The sequence below is a fragment of the Oryctolagus cuniculus genome, chromosome 4 (genome assembly GCF_051225735.1).
Source record: "Oryctolagus cuniculus isolate XC-2025 breed Fujian yellow rabbit chromosome 4, ASM5122573v1, whole genome shotgun sequence".
Taxonomy (NCBI): domain Eukaryota; kingdom Metazoa; phylum Chordata; class Mammalia; order Lagomorpha; family Leporidae; genus Oryctolagus; species Oryctolagus cuniculus.
The window spans coordinates 174472142-174488616 of NC_142870.1; the positions used below are offsets into that span (position 1 = coordinate 174472142).

General features: G+C 59.1%; 1 protein-coding gene and 1 long non-coding RNA gene across 6 annotated transcripts in view; one reads left to right on the top strand and one right to left on the bottom strand.

The window, feature by feature from the left end:
* Positions 1-607: 607 nt before the first annotated feature.
* LOC149127225 (uncharacterized) lies at positions 608-8600 on the bottom strand. Its single transcript, XR_016232952.1, has 2 exons — positions 8474-8600; positions 608-1607 (listed from the first exon to the last, which is right to left on the bottom strand). It is a non-coding gene; the product is annotated as an uncharacterized LOC149127225 (long non-coding RNA).
* XYLB (xylulokinase) overlaps positions 7575-16475 on the top strand; it is a 49497-nt gene continuing 40596 nt past the window's right edge. Inside the window, exons 1-6 of one of the 5 annotated variants that reach the window (XM_089331369.1) lie at positions 7575-7726; positions 8670-8752; positions 11124-11193; positions 13096-13176; positions 15622-15708; positions 15867-15995. In XM_089331369.1, coding sequence (XP_089187495.1) covers positions 7670-7726; positions 8670-8752; positions 11124-11193; positions 13096-13176; positions 15622-15708; positions 15867-15995 — 507 coding nt within the window. In that variant the 5' untranslated portion in view covers positions 7575-7669. The other 4 variants (XM_070073043.2, XM_089331366.1, XM_089331368.1 and 1 more) reach the window with 4 other exon arrangements.

Here is a 16475-nt window from a genome sequence, read left to right on the forward strand (position 1 = left end):
GCCATTCCCTGGGGCTGACAGACACCGTGGTTTCCCTCCTCCCTCCACTGAACAGGGGCCTGGCTCTGGTTACCTCCTCCAGGGAGGCCTGGCCCTGGGAGCCTGAGGCAGAGGCCGGCTTCCTCCCTGCCCGAGGGCCCCTTTCAGGAGACTGCTCCGGGCAGTGCTGGTGCGCCCTGGGGCCCTTGTCCGCCTCGGCCCGCCTTCCTCCCTGGGGCCCAGCACTGGCCTGGGCGCTCTGCGTGCCGTAGTCCAGGCGCAGGCTCTGCGTGAACACCATCTCGCGCTCTCCGCGGGCACTCCGCACGATGTCCACCCCGGGCAGCATCTGGTCGGCCGGGAGTGTCTGATAGGACAGCAGCTCCAGGGACAGCGAGAAGGATACCGGCACCTGAGCACAGGCAGTGCTTGGGCCCCTGCACCCACGTGGGAGACCCGGAAGAAGCTCCTGGCCCCACCCTGGCCCAGTACTGGTCATTGCAGCCATCTGGGGAGTGAACCAGTGGATGGAAGATCTCTCTCTCTCTCTCTTTCTCTGTCCTTCTCTCTCTAACTGTGCCTCTCAAATAAATAAATCTTTAAAAAAGTAGACTTGGACCATAGGGCAAACAATTCTACTCATTATCGGGAGTTAATTTATTTTCACTCTTTAGTGAAAGCTTCAGGAACCTGCATTGCCACTGAGCCTAGAGGTACTGAGAAGAGTGCTTGATTTTCCTGCTTTCCAAGTGTGCTTTTCCTTCCTCTTTGACCTGCTAACCACGTAAGAGGGTGACTTGAAAGTCATAAACCTCGTGAGGTTCCGCCTGCTATCCTGTTGTTCTTAAACCTTTCAGTTCAGAACGTCACAGTCCAACAACGCAGAGCACATACAAAGCAGAAATCCCCCTAAGCACTGCCAGCCTGCGAATCCCACTCCCACGGATGACTATACCTGAGTACACCTGAGTATACTTTCTTTTCTGTGTGCAGAAGTACTCAGACCCTCATGGAGAGGAGGAAGGGCAGAGCCCGAGAGACGGATGCAGTAAAACTGCCGTGGGACCCCCAGTGAAACCCAGGCTCGCTGACACAACGTGCGGCAAAGCTGTCGGTTCAGGGCTGGAGGGCGCACAGAGCAGGGAGCAGGGCAGCTTTGCCTGGATTCCTGGGCTCCCTGGGGCTACAGGGAGACTTGTAGATGAAAGCTGGCGGTGAGGGCTGGTGCTGTGGTGCAGTGGGCTGAGCCTCTCCCATGTGGGCGCCAGTTGGAGTCCCGTCTGCTTCTCTTCTGATCCAGCTCTGCTTATGGCCTGGGAAAGCAGTGGAATTTTTATTCATCTGTTAGACTTGCTTAGAGGCTGGCGTTGTGGCATAGAGGGTTACGATGCTGCCTGTGGGGGCTGCTGCTGGGGTATAGCCAGTAAAGCCACCGCCTGCGGTGCTGGCATCCTATAGGAGTCCCGGCTGCTCCACTTCCGATCCCGCTCTCTGCTGTGGCCTGGGAAGGCAGTAGAGGATGGCCCAAGTGCTTGGGCCCCTGTGCCCATGTGGGAGACCCAGAAGAAGCTCCTGGCTCCTGGCTTCGGATCAGCGCAGCGCAGTGCAGCTCCATCCATTGTGGCCATCTGGGGAGAGAACCAGCGGATGGAAGATGATGGAAGACTCTCTCTCTCTCTCTCTGCCTCTCCTTCTCTCTCTGTGTAACTCTTTCAAATAAATAAATAAATCTTTTACAAAAAGTTTTCCCTGAAAAATATTTTACATGAAGATCTGGAACTGTATCAGCAGGTTTAGTTCCTCTCCTTTCTACTGCAACACAAAAATCACTGAATTCCGAATACTCAGAAGCTGGGGACAAAACAGACCAGCCAGTTAGCATTCAGGGCCTCTATTCCATTGCATGTGTGTTGAGCTGAAAGATTCCTACGCATACACACTCACGTTGGCTGTGTTAGAAAACAGCCATTTCTTGGGCCGGCGCTGAGGCTCACTTGGTTAATCCTCTGCCTGTGGCGCTGGCATCCCATATGGGCACGGGTTCTAGTCCTGGTTGCCCCTCTTCCAGGCCAGCTCTCTGCTGTGGCCCGGGAGTGCAGTGGAGGATGGCCCAAGTGCTTGGGCCCTGCACCCGCATGGGAGACCAGGAGGAGGCACCTGGCTCCTGGCTTCGGATTGGTGCAGTGTGCCAGCAGTAGCGGCCATTTGGGGGGTGAACCAATGGAAGGAAGACCTTTCTCTCTGTCTCTCTCTCTCACTGCCTATAACTCTACCTGTCAAATTAAAAAAAAAAATAGCTATTTCTTGTCTTATCTCAGAGGTAGTAAAACTCCTGGTAAGGCCCAGGGAGGCTGCTGTTAGAGAAGACACACTCTGAACTACAGCCCACGCTGCACACGGCCCCTTTTTCAAGGTCGGTAGGCCTGCCTCCGGGCAAATTAATAACTCGTGCACCTGAGGTTAACATCCTTAAAAGCTGACTTTTGTGTTTATAACTGGAGAGAAGTCTGATGGACTTTGGTGCTTAGGCACATGGTCTAAAGAGCACTCAGCTTTCACTCGTGTGGACTTAGCTGCTGGCCACATGTTTGTGCTCACTTCACAACTTCACTCAAAAGCTGCTCCTGGCACTGTGGCGAGCAGGGCGCCTGCAGCGCCGGTGCCCCATGTGGGCGCCAGTTCAGGTCCTGGCTGCTCCCCTTCCGATCCAGCTCTCTGCTGTGGCCTGGGAAAGCAGTAGAGGACAGCCCAGGTCCTTGGGCCCCTGCACCCACGTAGGGGACCTGGAAGAAGCTCCTGGCCCCTGGCTTCAATCAGCTCACCTGGGTCGGGGGGGCGGTGAGCCAGCAGACAGAAGACCTCTCTCTGCCTCTCTGTAACTTTGCCTTTCAAAGAGACAAAAGAAAAAAAAAAGCTGGTGTAGGAAAACGCAATATTGTGGTGAATGACTTTGACTTCTCTGTTTTTTAAAAATGCTTTCATGACCTTTGCTATTTACTGATTTGGGAGGCAGAGAAACAGTGTCGGACACAGAGAGAGCTCCCGTGCACTTGCCGGCCCCCAGACGGCCCTGGTAGCCCCGGCCAAAGCCAAAGCTGGCATCCAGGTTTCAGTCCAGGTCTCCCTCGTGGGCAGCAGGGACCCAGCTGTTGGAGCCGTTGCCTGCCTCCTCCCAGCGTGCACAGTAGCAGGAACGAGGAACTGGCAGCAGCGCTGGGACCTGCACTCAGACACGCCCATACGGGGTGAGTGCATACCTCCGTGCCTCCTAACCTGTAAGGCAAATGCCCAGCTGTTTTCTGTTTTTAAGATTTTTTATCTATTTAATTCAGAGGTAGAGTCACAGAGTGAGATAAAGAGAAAAGATTTTCACGCACTGGTTCACTCCCTGAGGCCACAGCATCTGCAGCTGGGCCCATCTGAAGCCAGAAGCCAGAGCTTCTTCCAGGTCTCCCACGTGGACGCAGGGGCCCAAGCACTTGGGCCATCTTCCACTGCTTTCCTAGGTGCATTAGCAGGGAGGTGGATTGGAAGTGGAGGAGCTGGGACTCGAACCAGCGCCCGAATGGGATGCTGGTGTTGCAAGCAGTGGCTTAACATGGGGTGCCACAGCACCAACCCCAACTTAGCACATTTTAACCAAGCCTTCCCGCCCCTCTCTCTTCCCTTCCCTCCTCGGCCTCTGGGAACCACCACGTCCTTTTACCGTCCGTGAGTTCCCCTTGGCTTCGGACTCCTCGTCTGTGTGAGCTCCTGCGGTTCTTGTTTTCTGAGCTTGGCCTGTGTCTCTGAACACAGGGACCTCCTGTTCCACCCACGTTGTTGCAATGACGCGATTCCACGCTTTCTTACGGCTCAGTGGTATTCTGCTGTGTGTATGTGCCACAGCATCATTGTCCATTGTGCCACTTCTGGTTAGCGTGACTTTGATGCAGTGAACACGGAGGTGCAGCTGTCTCTTCAACAGACTCTCCCGTTTCCTGCGGATGGATGCCCGGGAGTGGGATTGCTGGGTCAACGGGTAGTTGTGTTTCCAATTTGGCACAACCACAGACTGTCTTCCATGATGGCTGCAATTTGTATTCCCACCAACTGTGTGCAAGGGTTCCCCTCTCTCCACATTCTCGACAACACTTAGCTTTTGTCATTTTGATAACAGCTGTCTTCTGGGGGTGAGGTGCTGTCTTATCATAGTTTTCATTTGCATTCCCTGATGATCTTGCCATTGGGTTGTCTGAGTTCCTTATATTTTCTGGATATCAATCCCTTGTCAGATGTCTGGCTTGCAAATATTTTCTCCCATTCTGTAGGCTGTCTCTTCAGCCTGTTGATTGCTTCCTTGACTCTCTGGTTTGATAAAATCTCATTTGTCTATTTTTGCTTTGGTTTTCTGTGTTTTGAAGTCTGGTCCAAAAAAGTCTCACACGTTCCAGTGTACTAAAGTGTTCCCTCTACGTTTTCCACTAGTGGTTTCAAAGAGTCACATTTTCCACTGGAGTCTTTAATCTACTTTGAGTTGCTTGTTTGTTTTAAATATATTTATTTTATGTATTTGAAAGGCAAAATGACAGAGAGGGAGAACTTTCATTTGCTGGTTCACTGCCCAAATGCCTACAAAGTCTGGGGCTGGGCCAGGTCAAAGCCAGGAGCCAGGAACTCCATCTGGGTCTCCCATCTTGGGTCCCCCGAACGCCTGCCTCACCCTGGAAGACAGCCTGGAAGGAAGATGCTGCTCGCCATCCCGGGGTTGCAGAGCAGGCAAATGGGCTCTGCTACAGGCAAGTGGCCATAGTGCCAGGGAGGAGGAGTCCCTGGCAGGGGATGGTGCCACAGCCTACAGGGAGAGGCACCCCCTTCCCCCCAAAGCAAGGCCTCCCTGTAGGGCAGCCTGGGAAAGCCATCAGCCTTGGCCTGCAGGGGACTTGGCATACAGTAGGGGCCTGCCCACTTAATCATGCCGTCCTAATCGTCTTATTTCACTGCTAAGCACGTGGACTCTGGAGTCAGACTCGATGGTGTTGGGGCGCTGTGGCATAGTAGGTTATGCCAGCACCTGCAGCGCCAGCATCCTTTATGGGCTGGTTCAGATCCCGGCTGCTCCACTTCTGATCCACTCCCCACTAATGCTAGTGCCCCTGGGAAAGCAGCAGAGGATGGCGCAAGTGCTTCAGCCGGAAGTGTGGTAGAGCCTGTCTTTTTTTTTTTTTTTTAAACAATTAAGCTTTGAAGTTCTTTCTTTATTTATTTGAAAGTCAGAGTTACACATTGAGAGGAGAGGCAGGCCAGCGCCACGTCTCACTAGGCTAATCCTCCGCCTTGCGGCGCCGGCACACCGGGTTCTAGTCCCAGTCGGGGCGCCGGATTCTGTCCCGGTTGCCCCTCTTGCAGGCCAGCTCTCTGCTGTGGCCAGGGAGTGCAGTGGAGGATGGCCCAAGTCCTTGGGCCCTGCACCCCATGGGAGACCAGGAGAAGCACCTGGCTTCTGGCTTCAGATCAGCGCAATGCACCAGCCGTAGCGGCCATTTCGGGGGGTGAACCAACAGAAAAAGGAAGACCTTTGTCTCTGTCTCTCTCTCTCACTGTCTAACTCTGCCTGTCAAAGAAAAAAGAGAGAGAGAGAGAGAGAGAGAGATTGGGGAGAGGCAAAGAGAGAGGTCTTCCATCTGATGGTTCACTCCCCAATTGGCTGCGCTGATCCGAATCCAGGAGCCAGGAGCTTCTTCCGGGTCTCCCATACAGGTGCAGGGTCCCAAGCACTTGGGCCATCTTCTACTGCTTTCCCAGGCCATAGCAGAGAGCTGGATCAGAAGAGGAGCAGCCAGGACCCGAACTGACGCCCATATGGGATGCCGGCGCTTTAGGCCAGGGCATTAACCTGCTGCACCACAGCGCCAGCCCCGAGGCCTTTGTCTTTTATTACACTTGTTTCTAACTGACTTGATTAAAGTTGCGGAAGCCTCTGCAAGGTCAGAAGAAGAAACTGCAGGAATCTGTGCTGGGAATAGAATGCGGCTGTTACCTGCCTGCCTGTGAAAGCCCACTACAGTCGCTATCTGCTCCTATGTAACCACTCCAGCTTCTGCTTGCTAGCACAGCACACAGAGGGCTCAGGGTGTGGTGGAAAGGATCAACAGTAACTATGTACCCAGTGCAGCATTGTATCGACTCCTGCTGCCCCATTGTAACATCAGAATATCCAATCAAATCTATGCATGTAGCCACAAAAGGGAGACAAACAGGCTTAAACCACATATAAGGAAATACTCCTTTTTGACCTGGGCTCAGGTTTTTGGATAAAAAATTTTCACCTTACTTCCTGTTAAAAGGCCTTGGTGTCTTGTTTCTGTACACGAATCCTGTTGCAGAAGAAGCTCCTGGCTTCAGATTGGCCCAGCTCCGGCCATTGCAGCCATTTGGGGAGTGAACCAGCAGATGGAAGACCTCTCTCTCTCCCTCTCCCTCTCTCTGTAACTCTGCCTCTCAAATAAGTAAATAAACTCTTTTTTCTAAAAAAAGTGTTCCATGAGCCATTCTCAGCTGTGTTTGCATGAAATTTTTAAAAGATTCATTTACTTGAAAGAGTTACAGAAAGAGGTAGAGAAAGAGGGAGACAGAGAGATCTCCCACTTGCTGGTTCACTCCCAGACGCCCACAAAAGCCAGGGTTGGGCCCGGCTGAAGCCAGGAGCCAGGAGCTCAATCTGGGTCTGCCACGCAGGTGACAGGGACTCACGTACTTGGGCCATCATCCGCTGCCTCCCAGCGTCTCAGCAGGGAGCTGGATCAGAAGCCAGAGCAGCCAAGGCTCAAAGCAGGTGTGTCCTGAGCAGTGGCCGAACCTGCTGTGCCACAGCGCCTGCCCCTCAGGGGTTTTATTCTTTATTTTTTAATGGAGACAAATAGTAGCCACCTGCCAACGTCACAGTGAGGACAGCAGGCTGCAGGCCACAGGCACATGAGCCGGCTGTGGGAGGCCGCGGCCCAGGGCTGTGAACGTCTTGTATAGGGGAGGACTCTGGCCAAGGGGCCGCTCCCATCTGAGCCCCGTGCAGGCAGGTCAAGTTCTGCGAGGAGAGAGGGAAGGGGACCACCACAAGGATGTGAGAGGTGCGCCGGGGACCACCACAAGGACGTGAGAGGTGCGCCGGGCTCGCCCAGGAGTTGGGGGTGGGGACGAGAAGGGTGCAGCCAGGTGGGACAAAGGGAAGAGCTCCGCGAAACGGAGGGAGCGGTCGGATTCTGGTCCTCATCCCTGTGCACCAGCCCGCGGGTACCCCGCAGGCTCCGGGGCTCTGATTCCGAACGCAGGTCTGTGGGGGCTTGGACAGCCCCGCAGAGCGCCACAGGTGGAGAGCGGCCCCCGGACCCAAACCAGAGCCAGCAGCGGGCGGGCAGCGGCCACTCGTCCTACAGTTGATGTCCCCCGGGAAGCCAGGCCGCGCCGCGAGCACTGGGGGCCGGCGGGGAGCTGGGAGGCGAGGCGGGGCGGGGGCCGCAGCGGGCCCGGCCGGTGCGCCCCGCAGGCGGCGCCCGAGAGCCAGGCGCCGCGTGACCCGTGTCGGAGTCCTGCCGGGGGCGGGCCGGGGGCGGGCCGGGGGCGGGCCGGGGGCGGGCCTGGCGGCTGTGAGCGCAGGAGCGCCGCGACCGTCGCGCCCAGGGTCAGACCGGGACCGGGACACCAGAGCAGGGCCATGGCGCGGCCCGGCGCCCGCCGCTGCTGCCTGGGCTGGGACTTCAGCACGCAGCAGGTACCCGTGCGGGCCGCGGCGCGGGCAGGCCGGGTGGCCGAGCCGTCGCCTGCGCGGCACCAGCGAGCGGGCGGCGCCGGGGCGCGGGGAGCGCGGGGCGGAGCCACGGCGCGCGGGGCTTCCCGGGGCGCCCCGCCGGAGCCCCCGCCTGCGGGTGTGACCTCGGCCCCCCGCCGGTCCCCTGGCGTTCCCGGGTGCGCTGGGCGTCCCCGGCGGGAAGGTGCGCGGGAGTGACCGGGAGCCGGAGGCGCCGAGCGCGTGCGGGGTCGGGAGCAGACACCTGGGGACACAGCGCAGGCACACCGGTGACTGGGAATCGCGGACTTCGCCCTCTCATTGTCTGCCCTCGGTCCGCAGGCCCGCAGCTGCATGGGGTCGGGGGCGGGAGGCGGGGGGACGCGTGTGCTGGCCCGCGGTCCCGCAGAACCGAGCTGCGCCTGCAGATCGCGCGTGGGCGCCCCCGCTGCCTCCCCTGCAGCGCTTGGGAAACAGAGTCAGGATCGACCCCTCTGCTCTGGCGCGTCCAGGGAGCCGACCCTCGGCCAGTCCTAAGCTTCCCCGCCCATCCAGGGGAAGAAGGCTCCCTCCTGAGCGTGGAGGTGTGCGTGGCTCTCCCGCACCGCGGCCCAGGCTGCAGCAACAGCCCGGGACCGGGCCTCCCCGGCCCACGTGGCCCCGGAGAGGTCGTCACCTCCCCTCGCCCCGGACTTTCCCAGGGCTCCCGGCCAGGCGCAGGCGCCAGCTTACCTGCCCAGCTCGGCCTCGGCTGATAGCGGAGCAGAGTTTGCTTGAGATCAGGGTGCATGTGCTAGTCCCGAGCACGTTGACCTTGCGATGAGCGGCTCCCCGGGTCACGCGCTGCCCCCTGGCCTCCAGGGGTCCCTAGGCTGAGCCTGCCACCTGGTGGCGTGAATGGCAGACCACGTCCAAACTTGCCTTCCAGGTGAAAGTCGTGGCTGTGGACTCGGATCTGACCGTCTTCTACGAGGACAGCGTGCACTTTGACAGAGACCTCCCGGAATTCGGGTATGCACTCGGCGCCCGCGTGTGCAAGGGCTTGGCGTTGGGCTCCTCTCCTGAACCTGCATTCGCACACCACGCTGTTCTGACTTCGCCGGACTGCAGCAACCCTGTCTTTCTTCTATACCTGGAAAACTTTCTGCCCCACTCCTTCCATCCACCCGTCCTGACACCCACCCACCCACCGCATCTGTTCTCGCGCGCAGTGTCTGTTGAGACCTGCTTTGTGCCGTCAATGTGCTGGGTGCTAGGATTTAAGGGTGGACCAACAAAGGCATGGTCCTTCTCCCAGAGTTCCCCATTGAGTAGAGGAGACTGGAACCAAAGACTCTCACAAAAGAATATTATGGGGCCAACACTGTGGGGGAGCAGGTGAGGCTGCCCCCTGCAGTGCCGGCATCCCATATGGGGGCCAGTTCAAGTCCCAGCTGCTCCTCTTCCAATCCATCTCTCTGCTATGGCCTGGGAAAGCAGTGGGAGATGGCCCAAAGTCCTTGGGCCCCTGCACCCACGTGGGAGACCCAGATGAAGCTGGCCCAGCCATGGCCATTGCGGCCATCTGGGGAGTGGACCAGAGGACGGAAGATCATGTGGGTGGCAAGGACCCAGCACGTGACCATCACTGCTGCTCCCAGGTCTGCGTTAGGAGGGAGCAGGTGCAGCAGCCTGACTGGATACCGGAACCAGTGTGGGTCGTGGGCACCTTAACTGCTAGGCCAAGTGCCCACCCCAATGTCTGTTTTTAAAAGAGGCTCTACTGGGGCTGGCGCTGTGGCATCGAAGGTTAAGCCTGTGCCTGCGGCACTGGCATCCCATACGCTGCATGTTCTAGTCCCGGCTGCTCCACTTCTGATCCAGCTCTCTGCTGTGGCCTGGGAAAGCAGTGGAAGATGGCCCAAGTCCTTGGGCCCCTGTACCCACCTGGGAGAGCCAGAAGAAGCTCCTGGCTTCGGCCTGGCCCAACCCTGGCTGTTGCAGCCATGTGGGGACTGAACTAGCAGATGGGAGATTTCCCTCTCTCCTTCTTTCTGTATCTCTGCTTTTCGAATAAGTAAAATAAAAAATAAAGGAGGCCCTATTGAGATAGAATTCCCATAACACGCAATTTGCCCTTTAACAATTTAGACTTGAAGGTGGGCACTTAGCCTCGTGGTTACGATGCATTAGGACGTCCCAAGTGGGAGTGCCTGGGCTCAGCGCCTGCCTGTGGCTTCTGACTGCAGCTTCCTGCCAGCGCAGAGCCTCAGAAGTGGCAGCAACGGCTCAGGCAGGAGTCCCGCTGGGCTTGGCAGCCGCTGCGCGTGAATCTGCACTTTGTTTCTGGGAGTGGAGACACGCGACCTGTGCTGTGTGTGTGGCTGCCTCAGCACCGTCCTTTGAGAGTGTGTCCGAGGCTCCTGTTTTGTCGCTGCACCTTGGTACTGTCACAGGTGTTTCCACCACAGTCCATCTGTTCCCTTGTTCAGGGACACCTGGTGGGCTCCAGTTATCCCAAGAGGCTGCTGCGGCCTGTGTTGTGGTGCAACAGGTTAAGCCACCACCTGGGACGCTGGCATCCCTTTTGAGCCCTAGTTGGAGTCCCGGCTGCTCCGCTTCCCATCCAGCTCCCTGCTAATGGCCTGGAAAATCAGCGGAAGATGGCCCAAGTGCCTGGGCCCCTGACAGCCACTTGGGAGACCCGGATGTAGTTCCAGCCTCCTGGCTCAGCCTGGCCCTGCCCTTGGCTGTTGCAGCCATTTGGGAAGTGAACCAGTGGTTGGAAGATTCTGCCTCTCTCTCCTGTCTCTGTATCTTTGCCTTTCAAATAAATAAATAAATCATTTAAAAAGATTCATTTTTATTCATTTCAAAGGCTGAGTTAGATCTTTGAAGATCAGCTGGTTCATTCCCCAGATGACTGCAGTGGGCAGAGCTGGGCAGGCCAAAGCCAGGAGCCTGGAACTCCATCTGGGGCTCCCGCTTGGGTGCAGGGAGCTGCTTCCTGCTGCGTTCCCAGGCGCGTTAGCAGGGAGCTGGAGTGCACGTGGAGCAGCCAGGACTCTAACCAGCACCCATATGGTTTGCCGGCCCAGCAGGGAGAGGCTTAACCCGCTGTGCCGCAGGGCCGGCCTCCACACCCCTCCTTCTTCTGGCCACTGCACCAAGTGACACTGCCCGCCTCCCCCGGGGAGCCCCTGACGCTGGGAGACCTCATCAGGGGTGTGTCCTGGGAGCTGCCACTGCAGGTCCTGTGTGGGCCCCTGTGCCTTGGCAGCACTCACACCTCTGCCCTCGCAGCCCCCGGCGGCTGCAGGGAGGCCGCCTTCACTGGAGCCTTCCTGTCCCGCCGCCCCTGCTGCGGGTTCTGCTTGCTGACTGCCCCTCGCTCCCCTTGCAGGACGCAGGGCGGTGTTCACGTGCACAAGGATGGGCTGACGGTCACTTCTCCAGTCCTCATGTGGGTGCAGGTAAGCCCAGCCCCGCCTCACCTGTTCTGTCCCCAGCCTGTCTCAGCAGCCTGCTAGGATCTGAGAGCAGCAGCTGAGCCCAGGACCTCGTGGGGTAGCCAAGTCCATCTGGTGGCTGGGGCTGGCTCAGCCGAAGCTGCCGTCAGTACCCCCAGCCCGGAGTCCCCCGAGTCCCACCTCTGAAATACCACCAGGCAGTGGGCACTTGGCACGGGGGTTAAGACACCGTTGTCCCGTGTTGGAGTGCTTAGGTTGAGTCCAGCCCCGCTCCCAATTCCAGCTTCCTGCTATTGCCCACCCTGGGGGGCTGAGTGAGAGAGAGGGGGCCTCGAAGATCAGCTCCCTCCCAGGTGCTCCAGTGCCTGGACCCCACTGCCTGTGCGGGAGGCCCAGTTGGAGCTCTGGGCTCCTGGCTTCCACCTGGTCCAGCTCTGGCTGTCATGGACATCTGGGGTGTGAACCAACCTCTCTCTCTCTGCCTTCTGGGTGATGACAATAATAATAATAATAATAATAATAATAATAATAAAAGTGCCAAGGCCTTTCCCGGTCTCCCTCTGCAGCTGGGCTCTGAGGCCTCCCTGAGTTGAAAGCACAGCTCCTGAGGTCTTAGAGCTCAGCCCTCAAGACCCCTCCGTTCCCGTGGCAGGGCCACGCACGGTGGTGCCTTACAGCCTGAGCGGCCGGGCCAAGGGCAGGCCAAGGCCAGGCCTACCTGCCTAGGACCAACCAGAAAGGAAGATGCCTGTGGCCACACCAGCCCCTGTGGAGTCTCAGGGCCAGGAAGCGGAGAGCACACAGGCATGACACGGCGGGGCTGTCCCAGCCGCTCGGGGGACCGGAGCCCCTGGAAGTGGTGCCAGCCAAAGGCAGCGCTCCTGAAAGTCATGTCCGTCCTCCAGGACCCGCTCACCGGTCCCTCTCCTGGGTTGTTCCCCTTAGAAACCACTTGTATTATCAGCCTGATCATGCTGGAGCTTGGAGTCAGGGACAGATTTCGCCAGGCACACCTCCTGGGGTGGACCTCAGACACCTGAGCCAGGCCGCAGGGCTGTGGGGGGAGGGTGGGGCTAGAGGCCAGAGGCCCCAGGGATGAAGTCGCGGACATCGGAGAGGCCAGCAGCGGGGAGAGAGCCGGCCTCGGGGTTGAGGCCCGGGAGACTTCTGATTCGGAGAAGCCTCCAAGACTGGACCTGCTGCCAGCGTTGCCGTCCCTGCTGCACTGGGCCCCACGCCCTCCCCGAAGCTTAGCAAGCGAGGCCCAGGCATGAAACTCCCAGGGCTGGAGGAGGCCTCGTAGCACAGTCTGAGCACGGTGGGGTCTGGCGGCAGCTGCAGCGACGTCTCTGCCCTCTGGCGTGAATCTCTTAATTCCTGCTCTGCTGGGTACCACGGTCCAGCCGCTCCCTGGGGTCTTGCTAAAATGACAGTTTCCCCGGACAGTGGAGGGTGCGGTGGAGGCTTGGACAGATGGTCGCCATGTCTGCCAGGCCCCTTCTGCCATGGGCTCCTGGGCACAGGGCGGCGAGGCCGGGAGCCCTCCTCTCCGCGCTGCCCGTCTCTGTCGCAGCAAAGTCAGATCATGAACGTGGTGGGCTGAAGATGCACGCGAAAGCCACCAAAACGTGCGCCGTCTCGCGTTTGTCCTCCTTAGTGCTTGGAAGTCACAAACTGCAGAACCAGGATTCAGGACTGGTGTGTCTATTCCACGTATTGAAGACACCGTAGGCCTAATGCACCTTGTTGTATAATTGATGCCGATCCCGAGCCACCAGGGCCTTCTGCACCTGCTGGGACAGAGCCCCCCACCCCACCCTGCTGTCCTGGCCCCCCAGCCCCGAGGCCTGGGGTCGGCCCAGCTCAGTTCCGTGCGGTCACAGTGGCTTCTGCTCTGCCCCTCAGGCCCTGGATGTCCTCTTGGAGAAGATGAAGGCTTCGGGCTTCGACTTCTCTCAGGTCGTCGCCTTGTCCGGGGCAGGCCAGGTTCGTATGCAGCTGCCGCTTCCACCCCGCGAGGGCGGCTGGCTGGTGAGGGTGCCCCGGGAGGGAAGGCACAGGCCTGGGAGGTGTGCGCTCGCCTGCCTGCGAGGCTCTGGGACACTCTGCCGATGAAGCGGTGCAGGGACCTGGACGCCGTTGAGGGAGTGAATAGAGGTGCCCGGAGGAGGAAGAAGGGAATTTATAATGGATTTGCTAAGACTGTCTGGGGGCTGTACAATTGCTCTTCAATGATACCAGGGCTGGAGGTAGTTTGAGTTGTAATAGGACCATAGACAATGCTGGGTGTAGCAGTCACACGCTGAGCCTCCACGTGCACTTATTTATTTATTTATTTATTGACAGGCAGAGTGGACAGTGAGAGAGAGAGAGAGAGACAGAGAGAAAGGTCTTCCTTTTGCCGTTGGTTCACCCCCCAATGGCTGCTGCGGCCGGTGCACTGCGCTGATCTGAAGCCAGGAGCCAGGTGCTTCTCCTGGTCTCCCATGGGGTGCAGGGCCCAAGGACTTGGGCCATCCTCCACTGCACTCCCGGGCCACAGCAGAGAGCTGGCCTGGAAGAGGAGCAACCGGGACAGAATCCGGCGCCCCGACCGGGACTAGAACCCGGTGTGCAGGCGCCGCTAGGCGGAGGATTAGCCTAGTGAGCCGTAGTGCTGGCCCACGTGCATTTTTTTTTTTTTTTTTGGACAGGCAGAGTGGACAGTGAGAGAGAGAGACAGAGAGAAAGGTCTTCCTTTTGCCGTTGGTTCACCCTCCAGTGGCCGCACTCCCTGGCCACAGCAGAGAGCTGGCCTGGAAGAGGGGCAACCGGGACAGAATCCGGTGCCCCGACCGGGACTAGAACCCGGTGTGCCAGCGCCGCTAGGCGGAGGATTAGCCTAGTGAGCCACGGTGCCGGCTGCCCACGTGCATTTTTAAAAAAATATTTATTTATTTGAAAATCAGAGTTACACAGAGAGAGGAGAGGCAGAGGGGTAGAGAGAGAGAGAGAGAGAGAGGTCTTCCATCCGCTGGTTCACTCCCCAGATGGCTGCAACAGCCGGAGCTGTGCCGATCCAAAGCCAGGAGCCAGGAGCTTCTTCCAGGTCTCCACACGGGTGCAGGGACCCAAGGACTTGGACCATCCTCTACTGCTTTCCCAGACCACAGCAGAGAGCTGGGTGGGAAGAGGAGTAGCCGGGACTAGAACCAGCGCCCACATGGGATGCCGGCACTGCAGGTGGCTGCTTTACCCACTACACCACAGCACCAACGTGTGCATGTGCCATGTCTGGTGATCCAGGTGCTCCATACATATTTACTGAATGAATGGTGTACAGGAGGGAACGAATGAATGTCAGGTAGTAGTGTTGTGGGCGAGGTTGGGCCTGAATCATCTTCCAGGCTCTTAGAGATTTCCAAATCCAGGCCCAGACGCGGCGTGCAGTGCGACAAACTTCATTTACAAAGTGAGGGAAACACACAGGCTCATTAGGGCTCCATTCCGGGAGAACGGGGCCAGGGAAAGGGAATGACCACACCCTGCCGTGCCCGCCCTCAGCCCAGTAGAGGCGAGACCGTGCACTAGCCTTTTATAGGCTGGAAAAGCCGGAAGTGTTTACGAGGCTCCGCCCCCACATCACGGTGAGAGGCGGTACTTCCTGGCCAGGGGTGTCGCTCCCCCTCTTCATGGAGGAACGACACAGGACCCTGAGCTGTTCTTTTGTCTGCTCGGCCCTCCCCGGGTTTGCTGCTGGTTCTTCCCGGGTTGGCTACCGACCCTTCCACCTCCGTGGAAGGGCGGTTCCCCCTGCCACATTCCCCACTTCCGCAGGGGAGCAGCACACCACCAGCCGGCTCTCTCGGGGGCTGCACAGGTGTTCCTTCAGATAGATGTTCCTGGTGCATGTTGTCTCTCTCCTCCTTTATAGTCCTCTTCCACCAATCCCAACTCTGCTACCCACACGCCGAGTACGCTGCTCTCCTCCAATCAGGAGCAGGTCCTGCTGTTTATTGGTTGAACTGGAGGCAGCTGTGTAGAAGCTGTTTCCTCCTCTCCCAGCGCCATATTGTGGGAGAGCAGATGCATAGAATAAGTCTTAATTCCAGTAACTTAGTCTAGTCCGAGTTGCTCCCCACACAGGGGTCGCCTGATGGACAGGTGGGTGAACATGGCTCCACAGAGCGAAGGAGGGCGGCTTCCAGCCGAGACTTGGAGTTGTCCAGGCTGCCCCACGGCCTTAGGATGAGCAGCGCATCTAGGTCCGGTTCCACGGAAGCCTCGCGCTCCGCCCGTAGCTCTTGAGTGCTTCCTGCGGCTGCGGGCGGCAGGAGCGAGCCGTGCCTCCGTGTGGAGGCGCAGGCGGCGTCTCCGAGGGCAGGAGCTCTGAGGACGCAGGAGCAGGCCTGGGGGCGGCCGCGGGAACCTGCGCCTCTTCTCCCCTGGCAGCAACACGGAAGCGTGTACTGGAAGCGCGGGGCCGGCCGCGTGCTGACCAGCCTGTCGCCAGCCCTCCCGCTGCACGAGCAGCTGCAGGTACCGGGCCCTGGGGTGCGCGTCCAGGAACTCCGCAGACCAGGGAGCTGGGTCCCCAGCCCCGTGGGCCCGCCTGGGGTTTTGTGCAATGAAGGCTGCCCGGGGCTCGCCCGGGGCTCAGGGCGGCAGAGCCTGGCCAGTGCCATGCTTCTCCCCAGGCGTGCTTCTCCGTCAGCGACTGCCCGGTGTGGATGGACTCCAGCACCTCCGCCCAGTGCCGCCAGCTGGAGGCCGCCGTGGGCGGGCCCCGGGCCCTCAGCCGCCTCACGGGGTCCCGTGCCTATGAGGTGGGCAGCACCTGATGGGCGGGGGGTGGGGCTGCTTGTCCCCCGGGGTCTGGACAGCTGGGGGGGGGGTCACGTGGATCGGTGTGCACACGGCTTGTGCCTGCTGCGTGCGAGTGCTGAGCTGGCTCGTGTGTGTAACCTGGGGCTGGCGTGTGCATGTGTGTGCGTGGGACACTCCGCTGTGGTGCCTGGCAAAGCCACAAGATGGTGCCTCTTTCCTGCTGGCTTCAGCCGTGGGCCTGGTGTGTGTGTGTGGGGGGGCCAGGACTGGCTGTGCTAGGCCAGCCCAGAGCAGGGGGTTTGGGGAGACAGCCGCTCCCCCCACAGGCATCTGAAGTGAGAGGGCTGAGGTGGGCGGCCCTCACAGCGCCAAGAGCCGTGCAAGGACTCCCGGCCAAGGCCGCGTGACCGTGGGTGCTGGGGGCGTGTGCGTGGCGGCGTCCCCGCAGCTCCCCCGCCGCGGCCGGGCTGTCTGAGGCT